Source organism: Lepisosteus platostomus, chromosome 19 (genome assembly GCF_059453375.1).
Source record: "Lepisosteus platostomus isolate fLepPlt1 chromosome 19, fLepPlt1.hap1, whole genome shotgun sequence".
Lineage (NCBI taxonomy): Eukaryota > Metazoa > Chordata > Actinopteri > Semionotiformes > Lepisosteidae > Lepisosteus > Lepisosteus platostomus.
In genome coordinates this window covers 16,568,138-16,582,887 of record NC_142629.1, presented here as the reverse complement: position 1 = coordinate 16,582,887, position 14,750 = coordinate 16,568,138, and the positions used below count along the sequence as shown (strand labels likewise).

Below are 14,750 nucleotides of genomic sequence, written 5' to 3'. Positions count from 1 at the left end.
TTGTTGTTGTTATCGGGCCAACACTTCATCTTGGGCTCTTAGGAAGGCCACAGTGATCTCTAAGGCCTTCTGCTCCTTTGATACTTTAGCTTTTACCTGCTCTACGTGGAGCCCGTATTCTCATTCGCATTTGTCAACAACCAGATCTGCTGCCACCTACAAGAGGACAGGCTACTGGCATGCCTGGACACCGCTGGAAGCCAGAGGGACACTTCGCACCAGGCTGCAGACACTGACAAATGGGATTTGGTGCCATTCCTCTCACACTGCCCGGACCAACACGCCTGTTCACTGGCATCCGAACCGGAGCATCTCATGTCCTGCCAGCTCACCCCACAGATGTGGCCCGGAGGATGTTAAATACAGTAACCCCGGCATCATCATCACACTCTCATCTCACAGGCAAGCCGTTGTCTCACGAGCGGCCGGAGGACATGCTGTCCTGTTGGAGTGTAGTCACGTCGGGAGGAGTGTGGTTGATCAATGGAGCTGATCGATGCAGCACAGTGCAGTCACGTTCCCTCTGATCACTGCATCGCACACCCCTGCACAGAACATCAGAATTGGTCCTCCTTATTGATTTATCAGATGTACTGTGCTGGACATCTACGCCACACTTGCTGAGGTCCACCAGGGTGGTCTAAACAAAACCTCGATTCGTCACTAGGGACTGCTGGGGAGCCTACCCGAGGTTACACGGTGCAGCCTGGTCCAACATACTGGTGCCACAGAGCTGCCGGGGCCGTTTTTCACCAGGCCTCGCGTTCAACAGGTTAAACCACCTGTCTGCAGTCAATTCGGCGATTCTGCAACAGTCAAAGTCACTCAACTGTCTCGCTGCTCGTCAAGAAGGATCAGTATCAAAATCGCACCCTAAACATTTAATTGGCAGCCGAAATCTAAAGACTTCATTTTCTAAAAAACAAAGGGATGGGAAGGTTTCTTTTGATGCTCAGTGGACTTCAGTACATTCTGTGGTTGGGCAGTTGGGACAGTATACCCACAACAATGGGCTGTGAAAGGAACAGATATCGAGCCGATCAGATGTGGCTCCAGGCCAGCGTTGACGAGTTTGGAAAACCATCGTCATGGTGCGAAGACATGTTTCCCACCCTCCAGCTCCAGCATAAGCTGCAGAACAGGGCTCCACACTCGCACAGCAGACTTTGACCTCTCCAGTCGCTACGATGCTTCACATCAGAAGCACCTTCTGGACGGTTAGCAGGTAGTTTCCTGTCTTTAGAGGGGCATTTCCTCAAAGATGAACGAGTGCCACATCCCCTTGTGTAAGAGGGGAATCGAACCAGACTATTCGAAGCGGTCATTTTTATAAAATGAAACAGAAAAATCATCACAGAGAGGTGGGTCAGGGTCTGAGAGAGGCGTTTGTGCATGCCACCCAAGAAAAGTAACAATCTCCCAATGTTTATTCCACGGGGAGCCACACCGCACTGAATCATTCTGTTTAACCAGGCCCATGCAACAACTTGCCAATTACACACCTCAAGGCCTACCCAGAGGTGCAATATATGCTGGTGTCTCGATACAACGCAAGCACTTGGTACGTATTTCTGGAGTCCAGGCGATGGTATAATTGAATCTACAGTGCTTCTACAATGCCTGGAAAGATACGATAGCTGATGAAATGATCCTATTAAGGAAAAATAACTCCCACTGAGACTATCAGAATCAAAAGCATTCCCTTGAACTCAATAATGTCCCGAAATTATGAACAGCCTATTCACTGAATGATACAGAATACACCCCAGGCAAAGGAGTGTTTCCGAGGACTACACCTTCTGAATTCCTCCACTGCTAGTTTCCTACATCACGTGGCCTCTAGACGCTAAACGTCTTACGAACGCACTTTGCTTCTGAAATTTCTGCTACGGAATAAACCACTACAGACAAATACCCTTGTGAAAACCATCAAAAGATTAACTTCTCCATATTACAGATGGCTTCTAAAAAGCTGTATTTCCAGTGACCGGTATACTAAAAGACTATGAGGAGCCCATAGTCACAAGCTGCAGAAAACTGTCAGTTTAAAATTGGTTCATCCATCTTTAAGAAAAACTGAATCAAATCACAGAAGATAAGTTGAGAAAGACAACAGACTACTGAATGGAAGGTGGCTATATTAAATACAATGCCAATATCGACTATCCTGCATTGTTTCAGGCTGAAGTCACACTGCTTCCACATTGTTGAAAAGACCTTGCAGGGAATTACTTTTACAGTTCTTTTTGAAGTCACTAGTCCATGTACAAATATTTGCAATATACACTTGTGAACTGAAAAGTACACAGGTTAACCACACACCTGGCAGACCTCAACAAGGAATCTAATCAAAGTGTGTATTTTCAGCAGCATTTAAACTGATACAGTTAAGCAGGGAGATGGGGAAACAAAATCTCTCACAGAAACAGGCTGCTGTTGAGAGGAGGGATTCATGCAATACAAAAACAAACCGTGCAGCAAAATGTCAAGCTGACAAAGAAAGAGAAATTGTCTTGGAAACATTTATACCATAAATACTTCTGCTCTCCAAAGCTCTGCAAGTTCTGGAAGGGCTCTCCAATGACATCGCTCTACCTTCTTAATGAAAGGTTTGATACTCTTACAAGGCAGGTTAGGCAGGAAATGTAAAAGAAAAACAGCCGAGAACCGTTTCCCAAAACTTTCTTACAGATTTTCCCACAAGTAGTTTCATAGTTTCGAACTCGGATTTTACACGACAATTCTTGCAAACTAGTGGTGTCCTGGAAAACTTCCAAATTCAGCACAAACCTACACCTCCAAAATAGATTCCTTACACTGTATTTTAAAACATTTTGCCTATAAAGGACATGAAAAACCCCTGCCCATGACTGCAACGTGGTACCGCATCTCCTCCACATAATTAGTCATAATCCATGTGGATTAATTATTAATACCCTGCCTATACATTCACTGTACTACAGTCAAATCTGCAACCCATGGCATTTCTCTTTCTCTGCTTAGTTCTATAAGTGAAAGTACAGTTTCTATCACTAAATGTGATCCTTACTCAAAATGAAACCAGCTGGGAATACAAATGTGATGAAGAACATAGTAACAGGGTTATAGCAGACAGTTTGGTATTGGCTGCTGAGTAGGCTTTTTCACAGACTGAATTCTCACTGCCAAAAAGGTAGAAAGCACTTGCGTCTACAATAAAATGCAGGCATGGTGCAAATCAATAATATACACTGTACTGGAGAAGAGTGTTTCTTACATCTATATAAGAAGCATAGATGGCCAATATCAGTGCAGAAAAGCATTTCTGCCGCTCAAGTAACAGCAAGGCTAAACATAATTAAGATAAATGATCTGGGTTTGTATAGCTCTTCAGTCCTCTCTCATATTAACCTGAAGACGACATGCCTACTAAAAACAAAAACATGTGGAAGAGATGAACACATTGTACAAACTGTTGAATTTCACGGTACAAGGTGTTCGCTCCCCAGAATGCGTGCAATCTCTATGAAGTGGTTGTCAGAATTCTGTAGCAAGCTATTCAGGGCACAAATGTCCCTAGAAAGACTCACAATACCTGTAATTCCAGTGCTGAGAGGACACAGAATTCTAAACAATTTCTCTGTGCTAAACACCGGGTTTCCAGATGCGCTTTCTTCAGAAAGATACATGCGTGTGCCAACACCACCCTCTTTCATCGCCAGCGGTTCTTTAACTTTCACCACTTCATTTCACACAAACAACTCGATGTGAAACTACAGGATACATTTCTTGTCACTGGTATCTTCTTGGTCCACTCTCGCTGCCTTAGGTATCGCCCCATCAGAAAGAACTTTTTTCCAAGTATTTATGCTCTCGCGATCTGAAGATAACCCAACACAAGCTCCAGGAATGTGGCCCCACTGAGTGGGAGTTGCCAACTGATAAACTGCTCCAACCTCACTTGAGAAGAGCAGTGAAACACCCCAACGGAAAATATCCCAAACCAAAGAAACGAGCTTCCACGACACACGACTAAGCAGGGCTCACGCCACTCCTGTGTCATTTGTCTTGTTTCATTACTTCCAGTCCAGCTGTTCACACACTGCAGTTAGTGGATTTAAAATCATTCGCTTTGTCATTTGTAAAATTACCAGAATCATTCCGTCATTTAAGACAGGGGTTACTGCAGCCACCTGGGGTCATGAGACGACGCATACAGCGTTCCAGTCCGGCTCATGTAATTGCAACCTCCATAAAATGACTGGAGTAAAACTGCAAAAAGAAATCCAGTTCACGTCTAGGTTACAGTGAGCTTTAATTGATCTTTTGTTGTTGGGAGCGGCGCAGTCATGTTGTCATTAAAAGCGCTTTCAACGGACTGTAGCTCAAGTTAGCTGCCCTCCTCCCCCCTCGCTGCACTCAGCCGACGACATAGCTTATCTGTTCGCTCCCCTAAAATAAGACCAGGGACGCCAAGCACACAACAGGCCGATTTCGCCTTGCGGCCGCGAGGCCGGGACATCCCAGACGCGCGACTTTGATCTCGCGGCGGCACGCATTCTCGTTTTGTTTCACACCTCGAAAAATGCCCTTGAAAAAAAACCAGGCAATGGAGACGGATGAAAAGTGAGCACGTCTCGGTAAGTAAAGATGTTCTGCCAAGGACTGGAATGCTTCTGACCTCAGAAGATGAATTGCCTGCTGGTGGCTGCTGGCTCTTTTGCCAGCTAGTTACAGTGGGTCTTAGGAATGCCACAGTGCTCTCCACTGCCTTTGACTCCTCTTGCGCGTTGGCCTTTTGCTGAAAATCCTGCAAATTGAAATATAAACCAAGAGAAACCAATGACTCAGAGTCTCCCGGCGGAAAACCAGCACATTGTGAAATGTGTCAGGATAGCCACGCACCCAGAACCCTGCTGGTTTGAATTACATCTGGGCTGCATTGCCGATCTCGGCTGGAGACAGGAGAGTGATGCAGAAGGGATCGATCTGTATCAACGGGATCCCCTGACCCCTCCTCCCCCCCCTCTCCCTGATGAAAGCTGATGAAAGAGTTTAAAAGCTTACATTTTTCATTCAAATAAAAACACGGGACAAACGGCTAAACATAAATTTCCATTTTCGATCCGATCTATCCAGTACAAATGCCCCTGGGGAGTTAAAAAGGTTAGAAAAAGTTTCAAAAGCTAGAGAATTGTCAACAAGCTGCACCCTTTTTGAAGAAAAAATAGTTCTCTCTTCTACTTTAGAAAGGAAAACAGGGATAAAAAGGGTTTTCTGTCAAACAGATTTTGTCATAGACCCCCTCTGGCTAAACACCCTAGAAAGTATTACCCTGAGACAACCGAACATGGACAGGACTGCGTGATCCATTCAAAGATTTGGTCACAGATCTCTTAATTAAAAGGACGTTTGAAAAGATTGCAATGCAAAATGATATGGCAAATTGCAACTTCATACTCATTTCATGTGTCACACTTATAGGTTCATTTCAGAAGAATTAAAAGTGCAATGTGAAAAAAACTAGTACATTTCATTCATGTTAGACCGTCGTCAAGCATGGCAAGTGAGAGATGACCTCAGCACACCAAGGCCTACCTACTCGCTTTGCACTGCCCCCTAGCCAAATAGCTTTCCTTGGAAACTCCGAAGAGCAAACATGCGGCTCACAAGATGTCTGAATAAGCACCTTGCTGAAAAGAAACCACTTCAAAGAAGATCCCAGTCTCCGGCACAAGCCTGTTTTTTTTCCCCCAACACCGAAGTCAAACAAGCTCGGATTAGAGAGCAACAGCCTGCACAAGATGTCATCTAATGGTAATCCCCAGGATCAGTGCAGCAAATCGGTGAGCTATTTACCCCATTCGCGTAATAAGCTTATGCGCCAGCTGACACCGCATCTAAAGCATTCTTGAGTTTCCCCGAGCTCTGCTCTGTCCTCTTTCCCTTCCGGTTTTCCACTACAGCTCCCACATGGATAAAGACGCATGGGACCGCCGGGGGGTCTTCGCCAGCACTTCAAGCCCTTCGTCTTCCTACTTCCTGCCTGCTCATCCTAACAAAAGTCGGGATCACCCCAGCAGGAGATCTCGCTTCCACTAATACTCATGTAGCACTGTCGAGCCCAGAGGTGTCCGAAACAAACCCTGTGGCTCTCAGCTAGTCGGGGGTTAACAGGAGCTAAACAATATAAAACCCAAGCTTTTATTAGCTCAACCAACAAGGTCAATTGGAAAAGCAGTTTCAGTCACGCAACCCACAAACTACCTGGAAAATTCGATTGAAAGGCTTCAGGACCTGCACGCACTCACATGGTCTCTACTCAAACTGACTGATGGACCAAGCAAGCAGTTTACGAAAACACCTCTCCTCGCCACCTTCAAATCATCAATGGGACTGTTCAGTACTATTCAGTAGTTAGTGTTGGGTCAATGTGGGAACTAAGGTTTTGCATTAGGGAGACACTTCTTCTCCTGGGCAAGACGTCAGAAGATTCAGTCTCCAGCTTCATTCTTGCACAACACTTATTCTGTCATTTCTATTCAAGTTCAATCATTTCTGTCCTGAAGGAGTGTTGTTGAGTTCTACTAAAACACAGCATGCAGATCCAGATTTCTGTTCTTCAAGATCAAGTGTTTCCCTCAATCAATAAAAGGATTTTACTCCTATGGCCTGGCAGGCTGAGTGTCTGAGAACACGATCACAAATTCAATCTCCTGAAGACAGACCCAAGCAATCCAAACTGCTGGTAAACATCATTTTGTCAGGGAGAAGTCACAGTCACAGAAATAAGAGGTGCCACCCCCACCCTTCTCAGGGCGAAGAGCTATCCTGGTTTTGCACGTGAAGAAAAAAGTCTAGGACACTGGCGCTGTCCCCTCACTTACATCCGAAGAGACTTCTCGAAGCCCCTTCCTAGAAAGAGGTATCGCAAGCTCAAGAAAGCAAAACAAGAAAGAAAAATCCTTAAACCAGTTTTACTCAGCAACGTTTCCGAGTGTAGAAAAACATTTGAAATGGAAGACTGGAAAGTTAGAATAAATACAACATTGTAAGAAAAAAGAAAGAACTGAAACGGGAACACGGCACGCTGAGGTTAAAGAAGGTCAGATCACATGAACAAAAAACAAAACTCAATCAGCCTGATGTAACCAGTGGAATCGCAAAGGCGATCCCTTCTTTCATAACAGCACCCCCACTGGGGTCCGGTGGGGGAAATACCAGAAATCGGGAAGCGCAAGGCAGTCATTTTTCTGTGCCAAATGGCAGAAAACGGATTAAAACAAGTTAACTGGCATTAAAACTAAATTCTGCTCAGAATAACCAGAGAGGAAACGCAGCCTCAAAGCTGATTTCTTCACTGAACCTCTGGCCGTTACCCAGTGATATTCGAAAATCAGGTCTCGGGTCCACAAGTCAACCCAAGACTGGAAGCAACCATTGTGCATGTTTGCCGCTCAAGGCACCCTGATGCCTGCTGTTGTTTCATGATGGGGGTTTATCTTGCAAGACCAGAGCCAAAGGCATATTCCTGATTCAAAACATCAGAAATTAAAGGGTCTTATGAGTCGGAGCAGTTCAAACCTCCCTCCCCTCCAACCCTTCTCTCAGGTGTATTAAACATAGGGGAGATCGAGTGTCGTCTTTGCGTTTCGACACACGCCTAACTACCCGGGCTTCGGAGCTCTTGAGCTCTTCCTACACACAAGGAAACCACAAGGGCAACACGCCATTTTCCTGGGATAAAAATAAAGACCTGTTCCGTAATGCGAGTTTTAGGTTCCTGACAAAAGAAAAGAGCCCAAACGTTTACGTAACTGACCAAATCCTGTTTACTACCTACCGGTGAGCTTCTACCTAATTTCTGACACAAGAAGGGAATTTTCAGCCTCCAGCTCTTCTGCACTGCTGTAGTGCAGGCCTCTGTGTGCAGCCAGCTCCAGACTTTATACCACCTTTGTTTTTCGCTGGCCACTTCGCTCCCATTGTGTGCTCAGGCTGTGCCCACACTCGCTACACAGATTCCTCCAGTTTCAACGTGCCTTCGGAGCAGGAGGAGTCTGGCCGCTGTCTGCCGACAGACCGAAGCCAGGTACTTTCCAGGCAAAATGATAAAAATAGACTTGTATAAACACGCGCAGGTTGACATGAAAACAGCGCGGCCCTGGGCACTCGTCTCCACTGTGAAGCACAGAAACAATCACCAGTTGCGAGGGGTCCGAAACTAAAGGGCTTTCCGCGAACTCGGAAGAAGCTCCTTTGCATGAGGTCCGCACACACAACCTGCGCAAAGTGGAGGCAAACGCAGAAACAGGCCGGAGATGAAGATTGCAATGTTTTTGTCATCTTTCCTTGACATTTCCTGGAAATTAAGGACACCGCATCACTCTTGTATTAAACGATGGGCGTAAACGGTGAGGAATGCAGTAAGCAGTTTATTAACTGCAGGCTCTGCCACAGCTTAGCCCACAAGCTCTCCTGCTCAATGGAACAACCTCAATTTACACACAAGTCAACAGTCAAACCAGGCGTTATCATCAAACTCCTAATAAGAGAGTTTGAATAACAGCTCTCTGATGTAGGACACTTGTTCTCGTGTGCATAAAACTTTGCCCCTGTAAAACCAATCACCAACAGGTCATGACATTACAGCGAGATACAGAGCAATTCAGAGCACTAAAGCACAGTTCACAGGAATTCACACTCCCCAGAATTACAAAACCATTTTTCCCAGCATGAAATGAACTCCACTAACTCCCTTGGCCAGTTTTACATCTAACGCTAATTGCGCTAAACAATTCTTAGTTCTGGATGAGCAGGATATGACATTATTTGCAAGAGACTTATTTTTAATTTTTGCCTGTCTTCAGTGTTCAATTTAATCCTCCTTTTGGCGTTACTTTAAGCAAAATTATTCAAACAGGCACTGCTGTCAGACAGCCCTTCCTCAATTCCAATCCCAGCTCTCCATAACTTAAACCAGTGCCTTAAACAAACATACTAAATGTCTCAAGCAAGCAAAGTTCGCAAACCCTCCATGGGAATTTCTAAGATTCACAAATTACAGCCGACATGGCCATAAAAAAAACACGTTCTATTAAAAGCAAAAGCTTTAAAAAAGAAAGACGCAGCCTGCCATTTTCCATGACTTGGGGTCTGACACCACAGTACGCGCAGTGCTTGGAGAGCTGACGTTTCTGATGACAGAGCAGCTCCCTCGCTTGGCACAGATCTGTGCAGAGTGCTTGCTTACACGAGCGGCCGGCAGCTTCAAAAAGCAGCCGGATGCTCTACTGAACAGCTGAAGGCCGGAGAGCCGAAAGAGAATCACAGAACACCCGCACACTCACTGATCCACCCTAGGTGCACATCCACTGCTTTAAAGGGCAGGGAAGGGTGGGAAATAGCCAGACAAATCTCACATAACTTTATCCAGGCTCTTGCCAGGCCAGGGTTTACCAAAAGCCTGTGTGAGATTGTGAAGATCATAGAAGAGTTTGTGACAAAAAATATATAGTCTAGATGAAAGTGACTTATAACCAGGTATTATGGACAAAAACATTGATAATCATTTGTTCGGCCCTTTTGCTAAACTGTAACGACTGTAAACGTTCTAAGATGACAGCACACAACAATGCTATGTAAAAGGAAACTATCAGAGCACATTACGGCGGGCCTTTCTGGCTCTGTCCGAGTACGCTGTTAATGTTTAAGAAAACTGAATGGCTGTTGGAGCCACGTTATGGAGGGCAAAACTGCCCTTCACACAGTTATGAATTCATCTTTCAAAATAAGACATGCCATGACGCTTTTGGTAGCTGCACCTAAGCTCGGGCACACTGAGACACTTTTACAGGAAAATTCAAAGAGGCAGAGACAGAACATCAGCCGCACTCTCAATCCTTATGGTCTAGACTACACACTTATCAAAAGCAGCTTTGGGACTTTGAGGCTGTGCCTGACAGCATAGTTCACTTTTTCCTACTGTATTTAATTATGTTGGTTCATTCGAGCTTCTGGAATGTGTTACTACAAGTGCAACAAGCCAACACTGGAGTTTCTGCTCTGAAGAGGTCAGTTGAGGTACAGGTGCTATGTAGCCAACAGGAAGTCTTATCTAGGTCTATGATTACCTGTTCCTGGAAAAGGTTCTGCAACATCCATGCAGAAACAGCACTACCACATGGAACTGAACCAGTGATGGATTTTTGTACCACTGACAGGATTCTGTCACCTTATTTAATATTGGTCAGAGAAAACGGAGCATATTATACAGAAAACGAGCTACACAGATACCCATGAATAAAACCTGATTGGATCATGTCTAACAGACTATAAGAGATTTACTCCTATTACAATGACTGACGTGCTATGCAAATGTTAAGAGGGGGTGACAGAATTTTCGGGTGGACGGCAACAGCTGTGGACAGAATCCTGTGCCCGTGTGAATCTGCCCGGGCAACTACACTGCTATACTGCTATACTTGCCAATCCAGACAGAGTTATTCACATGTTGAATCATAAACCTTGTACCGTTTTCGGGCAACAGCATGAATCAGCTCATTTCGCTCCGGTTTTTCAGAGACCCCAAGCGAAGGAAAGCCCAAGTGAGAATGAACGCCGCCTCCATCTGCCTCACCGTGTCAAACCCGAAGCGTGGAGTGCAGCCCCCCCCACTCCCGAGCCCCTCGTACCTTTCAGCTGGTCAGCCACCACGTTCTGCCCCACGCGCTCCAAGACACGGCCATCCTCCCTCTCGTAGCGGTCATCCAGGAAGCCGGCGGTGACCTCGGAGATGTGCACCTTGCCGGCCACCCCCAGCTGCTCCATCAGGTTGGCCAGGTTGACGTCGTTGGACCACACGTCAAACTTGAAGCGCTTCATGCCCAGAATGCCGCACAGCACGGTGCCCGTGTGGACCCCCACGCGCATGTTGACCATCTCCTTCTTCTCCTGGCAGAACTGCTCGATGGCCTCGATCATGCCCAGGCCCATCTCGATGCAGCAGTAGGCGTGGTCGGCGCGCGGCTCGGGGCAGCCCGCCACGCAGTAGTAGCAGTCGCCCAGCGTGCTGATCTTCTCGCACTTGGTGACCTCGCAGAGCCTGTCGAAGCGGCCGAAGAGGTCGTTGAGGAGGCCCACCAGGGCGTGGGCCGACTTGTTGGCGCTCATCTTGGTGAAGCCCACGATGTCGGCGAAGAGGATGCTGACGGGCTCCATGCGCTTCATGTTGAAGGGGCGGAAGATGATCTGCCCCCTGGGGATGGAGGTCTTCTTCTTCTTGCTCTTGGGGCTGGAGGTGGAGTAGCGCTTGACCGAGGTCTCGCTCTCGTCGTCGCCCTGCTTCATCAGCTCGTCCGCCACCCTCCTGGGCATCACCGAGTGGATCATGCGCTCCTTCAGGGCCTTCTCCACCTCCAGGTCCTTGCCGTGCATGATGGCCTGCCCCACCTTCAGGAACGTGCTCCGGGACCGCACCTCCGACATGATGAACAGGTGGATGCCAATGGCGTGGGCGCAGAGGTGCAGGAGCCCCTTGCCGGGGGCCAGCCAGTAGAGCGCGGGGTGGTCCTCGGCGATGTAGACGCACCCGAGGGCCTCAAACAGCACGGAGTACCCCAGGCCCAGCAGCACAGACGCGTACAGCCGCAGGTGCAGGACGCTGTACAGCAGCAAGAGGACTTCCATGCACAAGGAGAAGGTGCCCACGGGCGAGATGCAGAGCTTCCCAGGGCGGGGCGGGCCACCCGAGCTATTGGAGCGGTTCCCCGAGGGATCCTCCTCCCTTTCTTGCGACTGCGAAAAGGCGGCGGTTTGGACCTGGGGCGCCAGCGTCACCGCGAACGTGACCACGATGAGCAGCAGGGACACCTGGGGGTACAGCCGGGCATAGAGGCGCGTGAAGGTGAAGAGGAAGAGGGCCAGGCAGAAGGCGAGGAAGCCCGCGGTCGGGAGCAGAAAGGCGAAGGGGTCACACCTGTCGTGGTTGACCCCGAAATAAACCCCCCACAGGAGGCCCGCCGCGGCCAGGTAGGACAGTACATAGCGGAACCGGCGCTGCGTCTGGGGGAAGCACCGCTCCCTGCAGGCGTCCTCCAGGATCGGGGAGTCAAACCCCGGGTCCCACCACTGAGCGGCCGACCTCTCGAACAGCTGCGGCACCTTCCTCTGGCCCCGCAGCCCCGGCACCATCGCCCGGCGGACCCCCGACTCCCCCGAGCTGCAGCTGGAGGAGATGCTGTACTTGATGTGCTTGGAGCCGCCGCCGCCGCCGCCCCCACCGGCGCTGCCGCCGCTGCCGGCGGGGCCACGGTGCTGCGGCGGAGGCGGCTTGCCGCCGCCGCTGCTGCTGCTGTTGACTTTCACCGCCACCCCGCCGCCGGCGGCGTCGCAGCTCACCTCCGTGTGGCGCAGGAGCAGCGGCTGGTGCCGCGGCGAGGCCATGTCGGACAGGATGATACTACCAATTAAAATGTAAAATAAAAAAAAAAGTTACTTCCTGCTATTTTAATTCCCCTGTTACATGAGGCATGGAAAAAACAAACAAAGGCAAAACCACCAAGACGTCTTCTGCGCAAGCTGTGTACTTGTACTTGAGAACCGAGTCCCAGGGTCTTGAACAGGTCATTTTTCTACCTCATATTGCGTCAACAGTCGCATTCCTGTCTCTTCAAGCACTTGCTCCGTGCACTGCCGAGGACTGAGGTCTGCCTGCCCGCTTTCCCCCCTCCCAGACCGAAAGCATTGTCCTTATCATAGCGTGTTGGGTTTTCTTTTCTGAAGACCGAAACGAAACAATGTTTGGTTTGTTGTTGTGGTGGGGGGAGTTGTTTTTTCCCCACAGCAACGACGACAACAACAACAACAACGGCTACAAAAACAAAGGGGATAAAGTAACCAGCACCCCCAAAACAACCTCCCCTGGAAACAAAAAATGAAAGAAATGCAACTATGTGTCGCCCCTGTCCATCAGTCCGCTTTGGGTTTTGCACAGAAGCCGGCTGCAGCGCCCGCAGTCGGGTCCCCGGTCCGGTCTCGTCTTCGCCTCTTCAGCCCGGCAGTCGATCCCTTTTGAAAGCTGGAGACGGAAAACAGTGACAGCGCATCCACGTCTCATATTCCGCCTCGGTTTGTGTTTAAGAAAAGTGCGAGACCGTCTTTTAAAAATATTTTCTTTTGTTGTTTTTTTTTAAATACAATGTGTCAAACCAAAGCAACAAGTAGCTACGGCTGTTGTTCAGCTTACCCGCCCGGCTGCCCTCAGACACGCAGGCATGGACACAAATGCAATCTCGCTTTCAAGTTCCCGTCCTTTTTTTTTTTGCTGTTATTAGAAGTTTGTTCTGGCAATACTTAAAAAAAACACTTATCCCTTTTTCTGACGCGCAGTGAAATCCCCGCCTTCTCCTTTAATACCACTCAAGTACAGCGTATGAAAACGCTGGAAACGGGTCGCGACCAAGTTAGCAGTAAATTCAAGTGAAAAACACTAGGACATTATTGCTCTCCGTTTTCTCGGCTGCAAAATTCCTGCTGGTTCCCCCCACCTCCCTCTTAATTCACAAGGGCCTGCTCCTGTAAACACAGCCCCGAATTTTCCTGAACCGCCACTCCGGATCCCCACCGCCCCGATCCCAGGGTTAACCGGAGAGGCTGGGTGGGTGTCTGTGTTTGCAGAAAAGCGAGGGGGGAAAAAAAAGAGGAAAAAGGGGAGAGTTTGCAAAATAAAAAGACAGAAGTGTAATCCCACAGGTCAGGCGTCTCCTTAGAGCATGCACAGAAATAATTCCTGTCACACAAGATTTTTCACACTTATTCTGTAGCTCCAGAACCAGAGGTGGACAGGGGCATCCTCAAACTTCAAGAATATCCCCCACCGGCAGAAAAAGCAGTCATTCCCGTAAAGATTTCCCTTGTCATGAAAGTTTTCCCAGGTCACCGTTCTTCATTAAGGCAGACTGGAGCGTGGAAAACACACTCTAATTACAACCATACCCTCCCCTTGTCTCTCCCTGCGGACAGCCAGTCCCAGGGAAAAGTGCCTCTCGGTATCGGGAGTTTAATTCAATTACACAGCCGGAACACGAGGGGTGATATCTCTGTTTATAAATCCTTTATTTCTGGGCAGGTCCGGTTTATACTCCCAAGCAATATGTGGCCGTGCGCGTCTCCTTTTTCGTATGCCCGACTGCCTCAGAGAGCTGTCCTGCCCCGGGAAAAAAAAAACGAGTTACGTGTGGGGGGTGGGAAAGGGAAGGGGGGGGCTGGCTCCGTCTTTTCATGCCACCATCTTCTCCTCGTCCACAGAGCGCACACAAGCAAGCAAGCAGCGGCGTGCGATCCGCGCTACACTAAAAAAAAAAAAGCGAGCGCGCACGCACGGGAGGGGAATACATGTGGGGTGGCGAGCACGCACCCAGGAGGAGGGGACGGGGGGGCCTGTTTGAGAAACCGCAATGAGCGCGTCCGAGCGCGCCCCCTTCGTCTTTCTCCCAGCCGAGGATCACCTGGGGTCCCGGTCGGAGTCGCGGGGACGCGCGCCCGGGGGAGGGGGGCGCAGGCGGCGGCGGAGCAGACCGTCCTATTTTTGTCATTATTGATAGATTCGTAATGGTGCCGTCTGTTTGTCCCCTCTGGATAAGAAAGCCCGGAAAAAAAACACTATTTCATTGCTCGCAAAGAACCCTCTCCAGTACGAAAAGTAAAAAAAAACCTGGCTTATTTCCACTAAATAGACGTCTCTCTCGAACCCGAGACCCTTGTTTCCAGTT

At 48.5% G+C, this 14,750-nt stretch overlaps 1 protein-coding gene across 3 annotated transcripts in view; it reads right to left on the bottom strand.

The window, feature by feature from the left end:
• The window catches only part of LOC148645261 (adenylate cyclase type 9-like), a 65,769-nt gene extending 51,470 nt beyond the window's left edge, over nt 1-14,299 (bottom strand). For 2 of the 3 annotated variants that reach the window (XR_015928561.1, XM_088613152.1), the window contains exon 1: nt 10,674-14,299. Coding sequence is in view for 2 of the 3 variants with exons in the window: in XM_088613152.1 (XP_088469278.1) it covers nt 10,674-12,423 (1,750 nt within the window). In the remaining variant the exon portion in view is untranslated. The remainder of the gene's footprint in view (nt 1-10,673) is intronic. The other variant, XM_088613153.1, reaches the window with a different exon arrangement.
• Nucleotides 14,300-14,750: the final 451 nt, after the last annotated feature.